The 20,000-nt window shown below is 34.5% G+C and overlaps 1 protein-coding gene across 1 annotated transcript in view; it reads right to left on the minus strand.

The window, feature by feature from the left end:
• Positions 1-20,000, minus strand: part of LOC138013740 (uncharacterized) — a 49,407-nt gene that overhangs the window by 2,798 nt on the left and 26,609 nt on the right. The window contains exon 8 of the mRNA XM_068860817.1: positions 19,617-19,711. Within this exon, the coding sequence (XP_068716918.1) occupies positions 19,617-19,711 (95 nt within the window). The remainder of the gene's footprint in view (positions 1-19,616; positions 19,712-20,000) is intronic.

Here is a 20,000-nt window from a genome sequence, read left to right on the forward strand (position 1 = left end):
TCGTGAAGGTTGCTGGAGGGGAACCCGAGGAAGAGTTTGGTGTCATCTACATAGCCGAGTGGTTTGAAATGTTTTATACAATGTAAACAACACTGGACGGTACCCCAATCATTAAGGGTAAGGAGTTGGACAAGGTATTCTGAATCTTAACTACTTGTTCGCGTTGTGATAAGTAGCTTTCAAACCAGGCGCGCGCAGATTCCGATACACCAGATTTGAGGATTGTATGCAACATTAACTCATGCCGGATGCCGTCAAAGGCTTTGAACATGTCCAATAGAACAATAACAGATATCTTCTTTTGATCCATGTTACTAAGCAGTTCGTCAGTAAAGTGAAGAAGCCCTGATTCGGTTGAATGGAATTTTCTATTTCCACTTTGTAGGTGATGTACAATATTGTTTAAGTCGAGGAAATTCACGAACTTTGAATGAGCTGCCCTTTCACATACTTTAGATATAATAGGGCTCTTCACTGTCCCCTCATTTAAGAAGGAATTGGAACAACTTCTGCTTTCTTCCAAGGAAGTGGAAAACTGTTCGAAGAAGAGGAATTGTTGAGAAGACTAGTTTTAATGGGCGCAATTTTGGCATTAACTTTGTCACAACCGGGAGCTTTCTTTGACGGTAGATTCTTAATAATCCTGTTCGCATCACCCATAGTGATGGATTGAAACGTAAATAAGTTAGCATTGTTTTGACCGAAGCTGCGATCAGATTCACACGGATGAATTCCCTCTGTGTCTTGAATGTCGAGATTGTGTTCCTCGTTGTTTTCAAAGCTGTCACTTTTCCAACATTTGCATAAAATTCATTGAAGAAATTATTTGCTAGGAGAAGTGTATTTCAACAGTGGCTAATCGAGCATTCTTCCTTGAAATACAACGATTAAGAATTTTCCAAATCGAATGGGAATTTCGGATTTCAGAGCGAACGTGTTTTTTTTGATTTCACTTCCAAGCAACAGGACAAATGAATGTGAGAGCTAGGTTAAGGTAAAGGTGCACCTTATTTAACGTCAGGAGTTCCTTTACTCTCTAGACAGTATTCTCCAGGAAGCTGACGGTACGCTCATTTTACTTCCCTCTTTCTATCAGTGCTCCGTTTTAAGGGTATTTAAAGCTACTTAGGCTACACTGAAAGGAAAGAAGTCGAAACAAGGATGTGAGATCCGGGGATCGAACTCGGGACCTCTTGCACCAAGGCCGCGCACTAACCAACTGTGCCACCCTTGCTCCTTGCTGCATGAAAGCCGTGACACTACAGGTTCTTTCAAATTATGGTGAACTTTAGTGTACTTTATGAATAAAGAGATCAATTTGTTGTCTTTCCTTGAGAGTTTCATGCAGATAACTAATGATCAGAGGTACTTTCCTCAACTGAAATATAGTTGGTTTATGTCATGACTTAATATAGGAAAGACGAATTTGAACTGCGCAAAAAATCAAGTTAGGATGTAGAGCAGTAACTCAGGCAGGATTCAAACCCATGACCTCTGGGATACTGGTGCAGTCCTATACACCGTGTCATTCGAGCTACACTGGGAGCTTCCAAAAAACAAAACTTCAGAGATATTTACGCCCCAGGACGAGTGAGCTTGCTCTGAGTTGTCGCTATCTTTTCACCCTAGCTGCCTCCACATTACCATCAAAACTGCTCGTGAGTTCTTGTTTCAAGTCAAAGATGTTTTTCTCTAACGTCTCGAGTTTAAGAAGGCGTTTATAGCATGGGTTTGTACACACACAAACAAGTCATTCTCGGAGTAGACGTTGACGTCCTTTCTTTGACAGGAGGAGTACTACCACATATATAACCTCGAAGGTCACCATTGACAAGCTTTTTTGTTGTATTAACCTCCACACAAACCGATAAACACAACATTTTAAACATTGAATACCGTGAAGAGTTTTCGCGCGTAAATTTCTAACCATTTTATAAGCTGCTTTACAATTGGCTATCTTGTAACAATAGCTCGAGTCTGATTGAATATTCTCGCACAAAGGGAATGGCAGGCCCACCTTGCTTCAGCAGACGTTTGTGGGGAGGGAGAATGGGACTGACACAAAAGACGGCTGCAAGAAGGCTAAGTACTTCATTAGTTCTTTAAAACTCTCAAGGTAAGACAACACGTTGATCTCTTCAGTCATGAAGTAAGCTAAAATTCACCATAATTTGAAAGAACCTGTAGTTAAATGGCTTTGATGTAGCTCCCACATCTCTTTGTCCTGTAGCTTAGTATTGGAGCATTTGAAATAAGCAAAGTTCGAAGATTTTAGTAATGAACCCATAGAGGATGTAGATATGACAAGACTTAATACATGAAGGACATACTTAAAATATTAAATTTTGATCATCAAAGTTATAAACAAACTTGAGGAGAAGGAAAGGCATTTGTAACTGCCCTACATAATCTTTAATGATCGATGAATGTCAATGAAAAGCATTTCCACAATTATTGTCCTTTTGGGAAAAATCACGGACACGCCTTTTCATGATTTTTCACGGCAGTCAATGCATAACATCGTTGCCACAGTACGTTCATATACAAAACTCAAATTACAGCCAGTTGAGATGTCTGCATGCATGCCAGGATAAAAACAAATGTCTGTTTTTGTTTTGTTTGCTGTTTTCTCCTTTTTTACCGTTCTTTTGTATTTTTAACATCAATGTGCCTATTTTTAATTTATTTTTTATATTTTTTTTTTATTTATTTATTTACATGATTTACACTTGTACTTACTTCTTACACAATACTTGCACTACATTAACTTGCACTACATACGATACATGTGACAATACCATAACACTAGTCAAATGGAATTACAGTTGATCTGTTTACAACGTAATTATTTACATTTTAATTGTTCGAGTCACTAATAAGAATTTTGTTTGTTACTTCCACTATGTAGAGTATTGGTTTTCTAGAATTTAATAGGCTGTTAAATAAATAGATAGCAAGAAAATCAAAATACAGAAGCTGAGAAGTAGAAGGACACAATGTAATTTTATAAGGACAGAAAAAATTTCCATTTGTTTCTAAACTCTTTCTCCTTATTACAAGTGACTGCAATATATTTTTCTATATTAATTTTTTCGCGCACTAGAGAGGCAAAATCACCGAAATTGTACTTTATGGTATTTAAAGCGTTAACATATAAGAAATATTTACCTAAAATAATAAGATGGTTGAGGCCCAAACAGTAGTTGTGACAGGGAATAATTCCGAACATAACCTCCAGTTCTGACAGAAGCAGTTTCGTATTACTAGAGGTTGAGTACCACTCCCGGAATCCATCCCAAAAGGAATTTGCGTGCTTGCAGTTTACAAACAAATGCCACAGGGTCTGACACTCAGAAGGACAAAAGGGACAGAAGGGCGAGGTAACTTTTTCATTTTATATAACAAGCTATTCGTTGGTAAAATTCGGTGAATGATTTTGTATTGGAACATCGTCAATTTAATTTCTCTCGTGGCTTTGAATGGTAGGAGGTAGATTTTAGACAAGTCACTTTTCTCGACGTCAGACTCTAAAAGTTTTTTCTCAGAAGTTGGTGGAGGTAGATCTTCAAGGTAAAGTAGGATACTGTATATTGCCTTACATGACAGTGAACAGATTGAGGTGGGAGGCGTGACCGAGTCTTTGGAACATTCTTGCAATAGTTTCTTCCAATTTTGAGGAATAAAAGAGAGAATGCTATAATATTGTAAAAAGCTACATTTTACATTGAATTTACTGCAAAAAGAATTAAATGGGAGGAAATGGCCCTCACAGGAGTCAAAAAGATCCGAGATTTGTTTTATTCCTGCCTGATACCAATGAGGAAAGAATACCATTTTCTTATTCACAGTTAAAAATCGGTTATTCCAGATTGGCTGCGAGAGAACCTCATTTTTATTTTTAGGTGTGGCTGTTGCGATGTCCTGCCAGTAGAAAATGATTTGTTTGTAGAAAGCAGGAAGATGGTTGTTTAGGTCAAGGAGATTATAATCATAATTACATTTAAAGTGGTACTATGATCAAAAAATCATTTCCTTTTTTTCTTCAGATTTTGAAAGCGTGTTCGCTTAACACTTAACTGGCAAAATTTTGAGTTTTGAGTTTTATCCAAAGGCTGTTTATTTTGAGTGTAAGTTTTGGATTTCATGGTCCGCCATTACTCACGTTCAAAACTGGCCGATTGGACCTCAGAGGGTTGAATCTAGAGAAAATGACGTCATTTACTCACTAGCTTAAAATTTCAGCGTGTAAACGCAATTTATTATATATGCAAAACACGGGTTGAAAAGTCTGAAAGCCCGAAACTCCCGTGCCGCATATTAATTAGGTCGCGTACACACGCATTGCATTCTTAAACTAGTGAGTGTTTGACGTCATTTTCTCCTCGACCCAGCTCTCTCAAGATTTTAAAGTTGGTAATGGCGGACCAATAGATAAGAAAATTCCAGCTAAAATAAACAGGTGTCTTTTTAAAATCAGAACTTAAAACTTGGGTGAGTTAGTGTTTAGTTAACATAGTTTTGAAATCCAAAGGAAAAACAAAATTTTTTTTTGGTCGTAGTACCACTTTAAACAGTTCTGTACCGCCAACATCGGCTAGCAGCAATTTAGGTATGTACTGCCATGGAGCACTTGAGTTAGAGCATAACCGTTTCACCCAGTTTAACTTAAGCGCTTTGTCGAAGAGAGAAAAATCCTTCATGTCCAGGCCACCAGCTGTTTTTTGTTTGATAAGGGTAGTCTTTTTTATTTTGGCAGGCTTGTGATCCCAAATAAAATCGAACGTAATCTTGTTTCCTTCTTTACTAAATTCTTTAGGGGTATTCATGACACTGCAGATAAACACAAGTTTTGACAGTGCTAATGTTTTAATTACAATGTATATTTATCCTGCCAGCGATGGAGAGGTCTCTTTGGGACCACATATTCAATGTTTTCTTTAAAGATCCTAATTTGTCAAAAGAAATTTTCTTTTCAGACACTTCTAGATCATATCTAAAGTGCGCGCCACGCGCGTAAACTGGCTCGGCGCTCAATTGGAGATCATGTATGGTGTCTTTTCTGTTACGCATAGAGCCAAGCCATAACATTTCAGATTTTGATTTAATTTTAGACCAGAGCACCTTTCTAAAAGCGATAATAAGTCAAATAACCTTAGTAGTATAGGAGTTGGGGGTACGAGAGCATTTTTGCAAAAATGCTCTCATACCAACCCAACTCCATACTACTTTTTCATTTAATGGCTACCAATTTTTGATTTCGTATTTTTGATCTCGTATTTTGAAAATCTATATGTTATTTAAAATACGTGACTTTCTTAGAAAAATCACAAAGCATGACACTCTCGGAAATAAAGAAAGGGGGTTTTCCCGTGACTTTCAACAAATCAAAAGCCTCACATTTTAGTAAACTTTATGAGTAAACTTTATGAGTAAACTTTATCATTCAGATTGTGCTTGCGGTAATTGTATGTAGACCGGCACAGCAGTGCCGTGACGTCAGCAGCCAACTTTTTAGATTTTATAGTGACCGTGTGCATAACTTGTCACACCATTGCTGTGAATATAGCGCTTGTCATCGAAGCAAGATAATGACACTTTATTAAGCTCATAGCTTCCAAGTTGATGTAAGTTGCTTCTGATTGTTTTCATGGTGTGATGCATTTGTTCATTATTGAACAGAACATTTTTGTAATTTTTATGAGTGATGTTATTTGTGATAATATTTTTCTTGATTCCCTTTGCTGTCTTTCCGCCTTTGTCATTGTCTTTCATATATGAATACATTTTTGATCTCAATCCGACGAATTCGGTTATCGGTATGCCTGCCGCTTCATCTTTGAATTTACCGATCACTTTTTTATTTGTTGTGTTGAAATATTGTGAATCTTGTGGATAATCACTGTTGTCGAATTTGTCTTTATCATTCCAAAAGTCTTGGTACACATCATTGGTTTCTATTTCATATGTAAGACTGTCGGTGTCGGTGAATAATAATTTTGCTTTGCTGCCGTATTTTGTTTTATGTAGTTATAATGAAAATCATACATTAACGTCTTGCTTAGATCTAAGATACACATACCTACATAAGCTGGTCGGTTTAGGGTAAGTGTTTCTTTGATTTTATGTACTGCTACTAAGTTTTCATTGAAGATCTTACTGCTTACATAAGTGGGTTTAGCAGCCATTTTTAATAGTTTATTTTCATCAGTCACTAATCTGACATCTACTCGCTTTCTGATATTTTCCATCGTTTTTCCGAATACACTGTTGTTCATAAGCTTGAAGAAGTCTTTTTCAAAAGCATTTTTGGCATTGGTTCTCTTCTGCGTATTGAAATCGATATATTGCTTTAACCATGCGGATTGATTGAACTCTAGTACTCGATGGACTTTAGTTATTTTCAAACCAATGTAGGTTCCTATAATGGAGTACATACTTTTCTTTGTTGCTTAATGTTGGCATTAATTTACAAACTAAACCAGTTGAGATATTGTATTTCTTCGCGATGTTTTTGCAATATTCTGATAGCATGTTTTCACCTACTTTAACCTTTTCCGGTGCTAGTGGGTAGTCATTATGCAAATCATGTTGTTCTTCCGGATATGTTAGGTCTACTTCTAGTATCAAACCTTTAGTGCTGTCTTCTCTGTACCTAGCTAAGTCTATATTGTCTATCTGTTTTTTTATCATCCATTTAAAACCGCCAGTTGGTAAATATTGACTCATTGCCCAACCATACAGATTGTTAGCATCTAAATACATGATATATTTTGAGGGCGCCTTTTCATCATATGTTTTCATGTATTTATTATTCGACTTTCCGTATCGGTTTGCGATGTAGCTTGTTCCGCCTCGCATGCCCTTTTCGATGAATTGAAACATATCAATATCAGTCATAAGCTCTAATTTGATATCAGTCATTTTTAACATAGCATCCCATGAAAGCCCTGGAGATGTGAAATAATGACAGGGGTCTAGTTTATAGTATTGCAGACAGGTCTTTCGAAAGTTTTCGAATACATCAGCCAACAGAAGTATGTCAGATTTAAGATACAAGTCATGGTACTCGCCCATATTTTTGAGAGAGAATGTATTCCACACATTTTGAGAATGTGTATAGTCTTCATCACTTATATGTTCATCATATAATAGGCTGTAAAATTCTTCTTTTGATGGTAGCTTTTTATTGAATTTATCAAAACTATCCATGTAATCGTAAGGGTAAACCCCTTTTTGAGACATTAAATCAAACTTTTCGTTTTTGAATATTTGAGAGGTATATTTCAATGATTCTTTCGGTAGATTGCTGACCAGTTTCTCCAAACTTGAGCTCATGAACTGGAAACTATCAATGAAGGCTAAGTGATTACCCAACATGAAAGCCATATACTTTTCCATATTATTTGGGATAACGTTTATATTCATTTGGCATAGTTCTCCCTTTTTGTTTTTGTAAGTGTGATTTTTAGCTATTTCACCAATCTCTTGCATTATAAAATGACTGTCATACCCACGGAGATTGTGAAATATAACTGGTATTTTATCAGTTATTCTGAAGTTAAGATTACAATCTTGATGAGCGGATCCTCTGTACTGACCAGTCACATGGCAGTGATCTCTTACTCTTACATCAGTTTTATTGTATTCTTTCTCACATATATGGCATTTATCAGCTTTTTGGAATTTTTCTTCATCATCTTTAGTCATTCTCAATGGTTTATTGAAATATTTTTTTATAATCTTCTTGCAATATTTGACTTCATCCAGCATAGCTTCCATAAATTTGTAAACAGCTTTCTCACCTCTATAAATTTGTACTGGTTTCGTGTATTTATCATCATAACAACACACAACCTTATATCCATAACCACAGTCTGTGTGTCTCTGATAAGCCTCTGTGTATGATTTGTCATCATTGGGTTGACATCCATGAATTTTTTCAGTTATGGCTTCAAAATCTGCATATATTACAAATGGAACTGGTAGTTGTTTATGGAAATTATTGAATTTTAGTATGTTATCAACTTTTGTTGGCATTTTAATCGCTTGTGTGCCATTCACTTGGATACAGTTTTCTTTATGATCAGTCAACACTCTTTCAGAACTAAAACACTGAAGACAATGCATGCAAAAATGTTTCCTCTCTTTGTGTTTTGTTTGATTGTACATAAACTTGTTGAAATCTTTGATTAATACATAGTGCTTGTTTTCATTTTCTGTTATAAGAAGCAGATTCATACAATCTTCATACTTTTCTTTTGATACATAAATGGGATATTTTTGTTTTTCCTCATAACCAAATACATTGATGTTGATCTCATTATTTTTTTCTATTTCGTTGTACTGTTTGGTAGTCACTGGAAATTCAATTCCTGAATAATTCAAATTTTCAATGAATGCTTTATCTGATTTTTTGATTCTCTGTGGGTATTTGTCTTGAGGGTTCAAATGTCGAATATGACACCACCTGAAGCATTCATTATCCTCATTTTTCATGTTGATCACTCCCTTTGCACTGTTTCTGAGTTCATTTGGTAGTTTAATGTATGATGATCCTTTCATCGGTTCATATTTTACCACATTGATATAATGATTGTCAACAGATTGAATAGTCCAACCAGATCCCTCTGAAATCCAAACTGCAATCTTATTCAAGATTTTTTGTTTTGATAAAGATAAAGCTAGTTCAATTTGTGTGTCATTTGTTATTGTTTGGGGTTGACTGTTGAAATAAGCTGTTTTAACGACTCTTTCTTCATGACTTGTTTCCTTTTCAAATGTCACCCTCAGTGTTTCAACAAACTTGAGCCCTTTCATTGATATTAATATGTTTTCAATATGGTTAGCAACAGCCTTTCTTGTATTTTGCAGTTGCATAAGTGGGTCTTTGTTGTTTTTGATATTTATCTCAAAAGACTTTGTGTAACCTTTTAATGCTTTTGCTGTTTGCTCTATTTTGGTTCTTGGTGCTGGCACTGGTCTTTTGGTTCTTGGTGCTGGCACTGGTTTTTTGGTTCTTGGTGCTGGTACTGGTTTATCCCTGAATTCCAATGGTGGAAGAATTATGTTGTTTTCATAATCTTGAACCATTTGATTTACACTCTTTCTTGGTGTTGGGATTGGTATTTTTGCTTTTACAGTCCTTGGTGCTGGTACTGGTTTTTTATCTTGCTTCAATAGCAATTCGATTAGTTCAGATTTGCTGAGTTTTTTAAGACTTTTTTTATCCATACTATATGTTGAGATATTATTTTTCATTCTATATATTATCTATAGACAATATTTTTTTAAGTGTCTTTAGATGTGCGTTTAAATAGTCGCAAAATTCGAAACATCCAGATAATGAATGATTTGAACTATCGAAAATTGATCATATGAATGGTTTATTCTGTTTCTTTTTGTAAATTGTAACTCAATGCATTTGAATAATGCTTCTTTGTTTGAAGATGACAATGTTTGCCTGCTAGAGTATAATTCTTACCGTTATTACAAATAACACAGAACCAAGGCTTGTGAAGCATGTAGTCCGTTTTTCTCTTTCTCCTTTCTTCTTCAGTGTAATATCGAGGTCTCCCTCTTTGAATTTTTACTTTCTTTTCTTCCATATATAATTCACTATATACATTATTTTAAATGTGTTGCGTTTAATCAGATTCTTGTGTCGACGATTGGGATTCTTCTGTTTCTGTTTCTGTTTCATACAAAGAATATTCTTCAGATTCTTCCGATTCGGATTGAGATTGAGATTGAGTTTTTTTCGGAAACTTGTTCATATAATATACATTTATATATTTTTTTAAATGGTTTTTGATCTGCGTTCAATATATTTGTTACTTTCTTCCATATGTTTAATGATTTCAAATATAACGTCATCATAAGAATTGCTCATAAGATACTTACATTTGTTCGTTTCATACATCTTTTTCATATGAAGTTGTTTCTCAGACACATTGTATGAACCTGTCGGGCTTTTAAATTCAATGCATAAAGAATTGTCTTTACTTGTCGGGTTTAACAGCATGAGATCGCATTGTCCTGACATGTAACCTTTTTTCCATGATGTTGAGCGTATTAAAGGCGATTTTTGGTTTTCACCTAGACCAGCGATCATTAAAGCTTTTTCAGGATATTTGTCTCTTATAAATGATACCACTTTGCAATGCAAGTCATATTCACTTTCAATCAATAATTTTTTTGCTTTTTGCGTCATAATATCCTTTTTTTCTGATTGATGGTAAAACTTTGCTTGTAACCCAATGTTTGAATTCTCTTGCTTTAGGTTGTTTGGAAGAAAGAATTAGTGAATAAAAACCAGATTCATTTATAAAGAAACATTCAATGGTCTTTTCAATGCTCACATAGAGGGGTAACGAAACGTTACCCCCAGTTTCAGGGCTCCCATCAAGGGGTAACGTTTCGTTACCCCCTGATTTTACCTTCATTTTGTGTTTCATCAATTGTTTATCGTCTTCGTGAACGTGATCTATGATTGCTTTTTGTGTATTTTTATAGTTCAGTATCAAAGCTATTTCAGCTTATCTCAGCTTCTGGGTAGAATACACCATTACCATATTCTAGACGACATGTTGTCAAATAACTACCATTCCCACGATCGGCATTTATATTAAATGTATCAAATTCATATGGATTTGTCGCCGAATTCCTTGTTTTAGCTCGTTGTAGGTATACAAAAATTGCTTTAACATTGTCAATACTGGAAGAAATCTGAAAGAATCCACTACCATTCCTCGGACTTGACATTTGATACATTTCTCTGAGATACGTCCATTTATCTTGTTTCAAAAAAGAACCAATGAACCTATCATACAGACTGTCTTTTGGTGTTAATTTTGGAACCCATAGTAAAAATCTGTCAATAACAACTCTTCCATCATCAACTGCATCAAGTTTTTGAAGTAGTTCTCTATCATCCGGCAGCTTTAAAGTAAATTCAAGCTGCATTGGTATCAACATCTTACCCTCCAACTCTTCAAAAAAACTGTAACGATTAAGAGGTATGATAACATTGACATCTGAATTCCCAGTTGTTAAAAGTCGTCTAGCCTCAAATCCTGCATTCTGATTGGCATTGGCTATCAGATGACTTGTATCTAAATACCAAAAACTGTTCTTTGCTACTGAGCGACTGAAATCGTCACTACATTCTAGCAGGTTTTTTACAAAAACAACCTTATGAAGATTATCCGTGTCGTACACAATTTTACCAGCGCTTTTTATCAACACATGACCAATCAATGAATGAGATCCATTAATAACTGTTATACGATCTGCACCATAAGCTGTACCGTCAGCCAGTTTTTGTACCTGAAACTGAACCTCGAAATAAGCATTGTACCAATCGTAGAAACTCGATCTATCATTGATTGTGAATTTATATCCATTTTTTACCTGATGTTGACCATTGGCTGGGGCTCTAATTACATCATCAAGTTGGAAACGCACCAACTCATTTCTTTGTAAAAATTCACTTGTTCTAAAAGCCATTTATACTATTATATTATATAATTTTGCTATCATGTTATTTATTTGAAGACTCTAGGCCTTCTTCCAGATCCTGATATCAATCTGTTGAGGATCATATCAGTACTTTCATCTCGCTGTTTAATGGGTGAGGATGGAACAATTGCCCTTTGTGTTGTAGCTCCTTTTCTCAAATTTGCCAATTTTTTCATTATCAGGTCTCCTGACTTCTCTGCCGCCGCCTTACCAATTTTATCACCTGCATGGGAAACCCCTGATTCTAATGCCTTCTTTGCTATTGGCTTAGCAAATTTCTTGAAAACAGATGATGCCACACTCTTTAACGGTTTAAAAATATTATCAACGATAAGTCCAGACCCTTTGTGTTGAAAAACAAATCTACCAAGTTTTGGATGATAAAACCTCTTGAATTCATACGGTTTCATTTATACTTTTATGTTATATTATTCTATGCTTTTCAAAATCAGTGAAAAAGATGTATCCGCTCCGTTTAGATTCAGTAATCTTCTTTTTCCATCGGTTATCCGGATTCTGATTGATGAAATTGTAATTTTATTAACTGGATTAAATGTAACTCGTCGTGGTTCGAGGGTGAAGGAGTAACTTGGAGTTAGTACACTGATTGAGAATGAATAAATGATGTCTGTGTCTTTACCGTCTACAAGCGATTTGTTAATTAAATCACAATGAATATTGAGTATGTCTGTGTCTTGACTGAGATTTGGCACTCTTAGTCCAATATGCGTTCCACTTGCTAATATCTTTTTGTCAAAACGTATCAGGTCATTAAAATTACTTGCTCTCAAATCAAGTTGGTAATTCTGAGCTAATGTAATAGTAACCCTAAATATTGTATCATCGAATTCAAGAGTTATCGGATACGTATCAACAGTTTTATTGCCAGTTTTTTTACTGATTTTCGTTAGATTTTTTATGTATTTGTTGAAATCTGTATAATTCCACACACCGGCTGGAAGGGTGATGTCTTTGAAAGTCGAACCGTTGTCTGAACTGTATTTGATCAATTGTAAATTGCTGTATCCAGCATTTACATTAAACCATGTGAAACTCATGTTAATAACACGATTCAGACCAATGACATATTGCTTATTATTGTCTAGAATTATAGGTCTGGTAAAATTCGTTGTGAAATCTTCTGGTTTGTTACCCAATTCATTTTTTACACTATAAGATGATAAAACTATCTCTCGTTGCATTATACAATAAAGCTACATTAAATTTTGAAATATTGTTTGTATAATTTACCATATTGTGATTTGTTGATCGTTGATATCTTTAAAAGCATGTCCAATATAGAAACACCCATATTTCGCATGTCAATGCTTGTATTGCCAGCCAATATCTCACCAATGATCAAATCCAATTTTTTTATGAGGTCTTTCGGTTTGTTGAAAAATATCACATTGCCACCTTTTTGTTTTTTCATACCAGAACCTTTCATTGTTTCCATTTTATTTTCATAATGATCTATGTATGTGCTCAAAGCTGCTCTTGCGTTGTCTATTCTTTTGTATTCCTGTTGTTTTATAGCTTCAGAAATTGAACCACTGTTGAATCGTTTACTTATATTGGCCTTATAACCTTTTAATTGATTTCTTTTTGTTTTAGCTGCTGTGACAATCTTTTTGAGATATTTTTTGTTTTTTTGTTCAGTCATTTCTTGTTGATTTATTACCTTTTCAACAGAATCATAATTTTGAAGACCAAGATCATTCAATATCTCATTGTCCATGTCTTCATCATCTAATGCATAATCGATATCTTCGTCGTCATCGTATTCTGGTGGTAATTCTGGTTCTTCAGGAAAGTACTTAGGATCAACATAAATCTCTTTTTTTCCTTCCAGAAGATCTTGTAAAGATTCTTCATATGTTGGCGGTTTTGGCACCAGTTGTTTTTCTTGCTGTGACAAAACAGGTTGTTCAAATAGATCATCTAAACCCATGTCCTCAACTTCATCCTCTATATCAATACCGTAATTCGGAACTTCTCCTTTCTTCAGTGGTCGTTTTTTCCTTGGCAACCTTAAAACCTGATTACTATCAATGACATCATCTAATTTACTTGTAATTGGTTTAAATACTTTTGAAAATCCCTGTTGACTGGTCTTCTGATCGATATTATTCTTTTTAATTGCATTACGGACATAATTGATCTTATCCCCTAATTCAGATTTACTCTTTGCGAGTTCTTTCCACTTAAGTAAACTCATTTATTGTTATATTGTTACGTTACATAAAAATGGAAATTATATATAAAAAATAACGTTTAACACTGTGTTAAACACCATGTTGAACACCATGTTATACACCATTTTATTGAAACAATATACCCATATAATATAAAAAATGAAAATACCAAATTATGATACTGACGATGAAGTCACATCCAATTTCAAACAAATATATGATTTCATGCCTGATCGATGCTTCCGCGTGCTTCTTTGCTCGCCTAGCGGAGGAGGAAAAACAAATATGCTGATGCATATGATTTACAATTTGTTGTACTTTGATAAAATATACCTTTATGCAAAAAACTTAGAGCAGTCAAAGTATCAGAATCTCATGGATTATTTCGAACCAATGAGTGATGAGTTTGGTTATGATGTTATTGAAGCAAGCAACGATCAAATCATTCCTGTAAATGATCTTAATAGTGACAATCAAAAAATCGTAATATTCGACGATTTTGTATGTGATAGAAACCAAAAACCATTAGTCGACTATTTTATACAGGGGAGACATAAAAACTGCTGTGTCATATATTTGAGTCAAAGCTACTATAAGACACCAAAAGATATTAGATTAAACTGCTCACATTTTGCCATTTATGATTTTCCGAGTACTAATGAAAAAAGTCTCATATGTCGTGAAAACAATGTCTCAAAACAATTATACGAGAAAGCAACTAGAGACCCTTTTAGTTTTATATATATTGACAAACCTAAGAAACAAGTAAAGAAGAATTTTGATGAAAAAATATAAATGAATTGTATAACTCAATTATATATGAGTTACTCAAATGGTAAATTACCTGAAGACACATTTTCACATGAAAAAGTTATTGAAATAGTAAAAGGATTGCCTGGTGTTGGTTTTAAACTAACAGATAACGGTGATTATGATATGCAGAATAAAAAACTGAGAAATGTAGGTTCACCGCAAACGAATGACGATGCAACTACTAAGAGTTATGTTGATTCTGAGGTTAATAAGACATTGAAACTGGACGGAAGTAATAAAATGTTGGCAGCTATCGATATGGACAACAGACGTGTCGAAAATATTGCTCCTGCTAGACATGGTCAGAGTGACGCTGTCAGCAGTTTACATTTACATAACTTTTACTTAGATTTAAATACAAATGATGGAAAGATAGAAGCCCAAAATCCGATTGACATGAAAAATCAAAAATCACAAATTTAGCGAATCCTTCATTAAACAACAATGACGCTATGAGTTACAAGTTTTTTACAGACAATTTTGTCAAAACAGGTTTTCATGGAGATATTGATTGTGATAACAAACGATTCTACAACGTCGGATCTGTAACAAATGAAGATCAGCTCACAACGACCCTAGAGGCAAACACACGATTTTTGAGAAAAGATGGAGTCAATCATATGACAACAAATCTCAAAATGAATCAAAATAAAATAATAAACATGGCGAATCCATCCGATCCACAAGATGGAGTCAATAAAAGATATTTAGAATCACATACCGGAGACATGTCTGGTTACTTAAAAAGGGATGGTAGTATTTCAGTTACTGGCGATTTTGATTTTGGAGACAATAAAATAACACAAGTAGGCAATGGTACACAATCAACTGATTTAGTGAATAAAGGATACATTGATACTGCATTAGCCGCCAAACCAAATGTCAATCAGGTTGTGTTACGAGATGGTTCACAAAGTATGACTGATAATTTGGACATGAATCAAAAAAAAATAACACATGTCAAAACAGGTACAAGTTCTCAAGATGCTGTCAATTACAGTCAATTGATCAGCAAAACAGCTGAATATTTACCTCTCACGGGAGCAATCATGCAGGGAGATATTGAGATGAATAGTTACACCATTCTCGGTATTAGAGATGAAAATCGAGATAATGCAGTCGTTAGTCGTAAATTTGTAAAAGATGAACTTAATAAAAAACCAGATACAAATCAAGTCGTTTTAAGAAACGGTAGTAATACAATGACTTCCAATCTAGACATGAACAATCAACGAATAATAAATCTCGGAAACGCCACACATAATCAAGATGCCATAACTTTGAAGCAAGTAAATGATGCTTTTTCGACTATAAGTACCCAAAATAATAGATATACAGACCAAAAAATAGCGGAGAGTCATATAAGCACACACGAAAACAGGAAAAATGTGCTAGCGTATGCTATGGACGATGGAGAATTCACCGAAGATTTTGGTATACAGGACGTAAATCTAATCACTTATAATGACTCACCACATAAAACCAACAAAAAAGCATTTTCCTTAAAGGTTCAAAAAACAAATGCCGGATCTAGTCTGTTTAAAGGAAGGTTTGATTTTAATTTATTCAAGATGATACGTGATAATTTTAGTGATAATTACACTTTTTGTATTGAAGTGTATTTCGAAAAAGATGGTAGACATGATTCAGAATTTGATTCTTTTAATATAACATTCGAAAAAATGTATATGAATATTGACAAATCACACACAATAAAAATCAATACCGATTATAAATATTATCGAAGTATATTGAATCTTTCTCCAGACGGCACATCTCCATCAATTCAAAGAAGGTGATATGTTAATGTTCAGAGTAGTTTTGACAACCTTAGTCCTAGTCTATTACCTTTATATGTTTTGATTTATGGTATCAAGGGTGAAGCAAAAAACGATCTGGACATGACTATCTACGATTACGAAAAAGCTTATGAGGTTGCAAATAATAAATTTCAAATGCATGTACCAATCAATATGAACGATCACAAAATCACAGGTTTAGCTACTGCAACACAAGACACAGATGCTATAAGCAGATTGTACATCAAAAACTTCTCATATAATTCCATTATCGTAGGAATGAGTACAAGAGCAGCCGGTACAACTAATCAATGCTTATTAACTGCGATTTCTGGTGTTTCACATGCATATCCGAGCATGTATATCACAAAAATGACATTGGTTGCTGACAAAAGACGACCAACATCCAGCAATCATAAAATAACATTCACGTCAATAGGGCAACCACCAGCCAATTATCCCTTGGATTTTTCGAGATCAAGAATGATTTCTGTCAATATCAACAGATTCTTTAATCAATATATTTTAGGACTGAGTTTTAATGATGCAAATCAAAATCCAAGATCATTCGGATTCTCAATTGAATTTAAAACCATCATTTAATGTACAGTATTGTGAAAAAGTAATGAGAACGTAATTCGACGAAATGCGCGAATTTCGGGGCTTTTCGACGAAAAATGGCGAATTTTTGTCCAGCGCGAAAGTTCGCAGAAAATTCGCCGAATTTTCGCATTGCCTATTGTTGTAGTTGACGCGAATTTTCGAGCGAAAATTCGCATTCACTGATAATTTGTTCCGATATTCCGAGCGAAAATTGGAGTCCCAAGTCATACCAGATCACAGCTCGTTTTAATACACATTTCAAGCACCATTGAGTCTCAATTCTGGAGATCGAATAAATTTCATATCTAAGACCAACAATTCATCGGTGACACATGCCTTGGTTAGTTTATTGATTGAAATTGATATATAATATAACATAAGTACATATGTATATCAATATCTTATTAAAACACGTAAAAAAAAATTTCATATAACAAAACTAAAATATCCATACATTGATGACAAAATATTGAAATCAGCACTTGTTTATCAATACCTACACTATTTTTACTTTGCAAAAAACATATCAATAAACAAAATTTTAGAACTCAATGATGGTGAAATAGGTCTTCTTGGATCAGGTAGTGGCTGTCTAACATGGTTACTTGAAAAGATCTTCGGTTGGATTGATATATTAAATTCACATAGTGTATTACATGATGCTTCCGGGAGGTTTTATGTCCACCATAAGCTCGGTAGAGGTTACACTTATGCTATTTCAGAAAAATACCCAACCAAACTGATTAAAAGATCACCTTTTTGTGGACAAGTCAGTGGTATACTATATTGTCTATGCAGACGATTAACAATCTAAACCATATATATGACAGATCGAAAAAAAATATTCAGCTGGAACCATATTTCAGATTCACTGACGGAAGATCAGGTTGACGAACTAAAGAGCTATTATAAGGCATACCACAGAAAGTGTTGGGCTTACAAGCAAGCTGTGAAACGTTACAAAAAATTAAAACTGTTAGGAAATACTGTTTCCATTTTAACCGGTACTGGCGGAATCATCAGTGCTGTTGTAACTGGCGGTATAGCCCTAGTAGCAATAAGCACTTGTGCTTTGTTAATCAAGTCTTATATGGATTTCCAATCACTGGATCTTAAAATACAAAATTGCACATACGCGTACCAAAGTTATCAACATTTATTGAATTCAATAAAAGACATGTTGAGAAGCGGTGATTTCAATCCATCGTTTCACACAGAATTAAAAAATATAGATGATTTTGTCACAGATCTATGTCCTAGTGTTGACAAATTTTACGCAAAATACAATGACAAATTCATTCCTTAACTATTGTGTTTATTTCATCGATTATCAGTGTCTTTATGTCCTTCCAATATTGTTCATATGATTGAAGTGTCTTTTTGGATTTACTCGTCTTGACCTTTTCAAAAGGAAGATCAAGCATTTTAAATATTTGTTTCAAAATGAAATTTATGTTAATCATACGCTTTCTGTCTATATTCACAGATTTTACGACCTTACCAATTTCATCAAAAATTCTCAATATCTTATCTCTATTTTTCACGGTTATCTGAAAACCATTTTTTACAGCTATATTATTCATTATGTTTTCTATATGATATTTTCTTTGGTAAACACTTTTACGATGAAATCTATGCTTATTTGAGTGAAAATCAACAAATTCTATAAGTGGTTTATAGCCATTAACTGCCCCACATTTTTTACAAACTAGCATATTGTTGTCATTCACCATAAACGGTTCATCACAACATTGTTCTGTTTTTTTAGTATGCTTTGAGATTTGTTTATTGCAAAATGGACAGACCACTTCTTCCATATTGACAAGTTCTTTATGCAGTTCTTTACAACTCATTATACTATTATCATTATACTATTATCATTATACTATTACATGAAGTATTATTTTAAAAACATATAGATTTCCAAAATATGAGATCATAAATACGAGATCAATAATTCGTAGCCATTAAATGGAAAGTAGTATGGAGTTGGGTTGGTATGAGAACATTTTTGCAAAAATGGTCTCGTACCCCCAACTCCTATACTACTAACCTTGACAGTGACTGGACATCAGAAAGAAGTACAGTTGTGTCGTCTGCATATTGCGAAAGTTTAACCCCATTATGTTCATCTATTGGAATACCTTTCATTTCTTTTGAGCGTCTAATACGTTGTGTGAGTAACTCAATAGCAATAACGAATAATGTGCCGGGAAGTGGGCAACCTTGACGCACCCCGCGTTCTAGATGAAAATGTTTTGAGGCGTATCCGTTATTCAGAACACAACTAGAGATATCTGTATAAAACACTTTTATCCATTGTCGGAGGTCAAGACCGAAATGAGACCGTTTCGAGGCATCTATGAATAAAATTCCACTCAATCGAGTCAAACGCTTTCTCAAAATCCAAAAACACGGCTATCCCTGGAATATTCTTCGCTTTAGTGAAATGCGTTATATCTGCTATTAGCCTAATACTTTCTCCAATGAACCTTCCTTTAACATATCCAGATTGACAGGGATGAATTAAGTTCAGCAATATGGTCTTCGTCGCTATTTTATAGTCTACATTCAGTAAAGATACCCAGATATGTGCCTATTGCTGTTCCGATGTACACCCATGGTTTTTAGGAATCCATTAGGCTCGATCTTTACTGCTTCCCATTTGCAAATAATGCAAGAAACGTACCACGTTGTAACCTGCAGATGTGTCCATCCCACTTGCTCCTGATCCTTGATGAAGTACACCTGCTTGAGAGGATAAGAAAGCATGGTCTGCTTCTCCTAAAAACGAAGACATGTCAACAATTGCATGGATTAAAGAGAGTTGGTCATTAACTTTTTAGTTGTTATTTCTTAAGTTGTTTATGTACACAAAAGTGAAAGTGAAAGTGTGCAGCTTGAGTACAGTTTTATGAAAACATGAACTCTAGTAAGAGAAACAAGTATATAGGTGTAGTGCAGACTATTCTGGCATAAGGAAATCAATTGCCGTTAAGGAAAACAAAAGCACTATCCAGCTACCTTTTCTCTTGACCAGCTTTACAGTTTATCAGCACTAATGGATTACAAA

This window comes from Montipora capricornis, chromosome 1, assembly GCF_036669925.1.
Source record: "Montipora capricornis isolate CH-2021 chromosome 1, ASM3666992v2, whole genome shotgun sequence".
Classification (NCBI taxonomy): Eukaryota; Metazoa; Cnidaria; class Anthozoa; order Scleractinia; family Acroporidae; genus Montipora; species Montipora capricornis.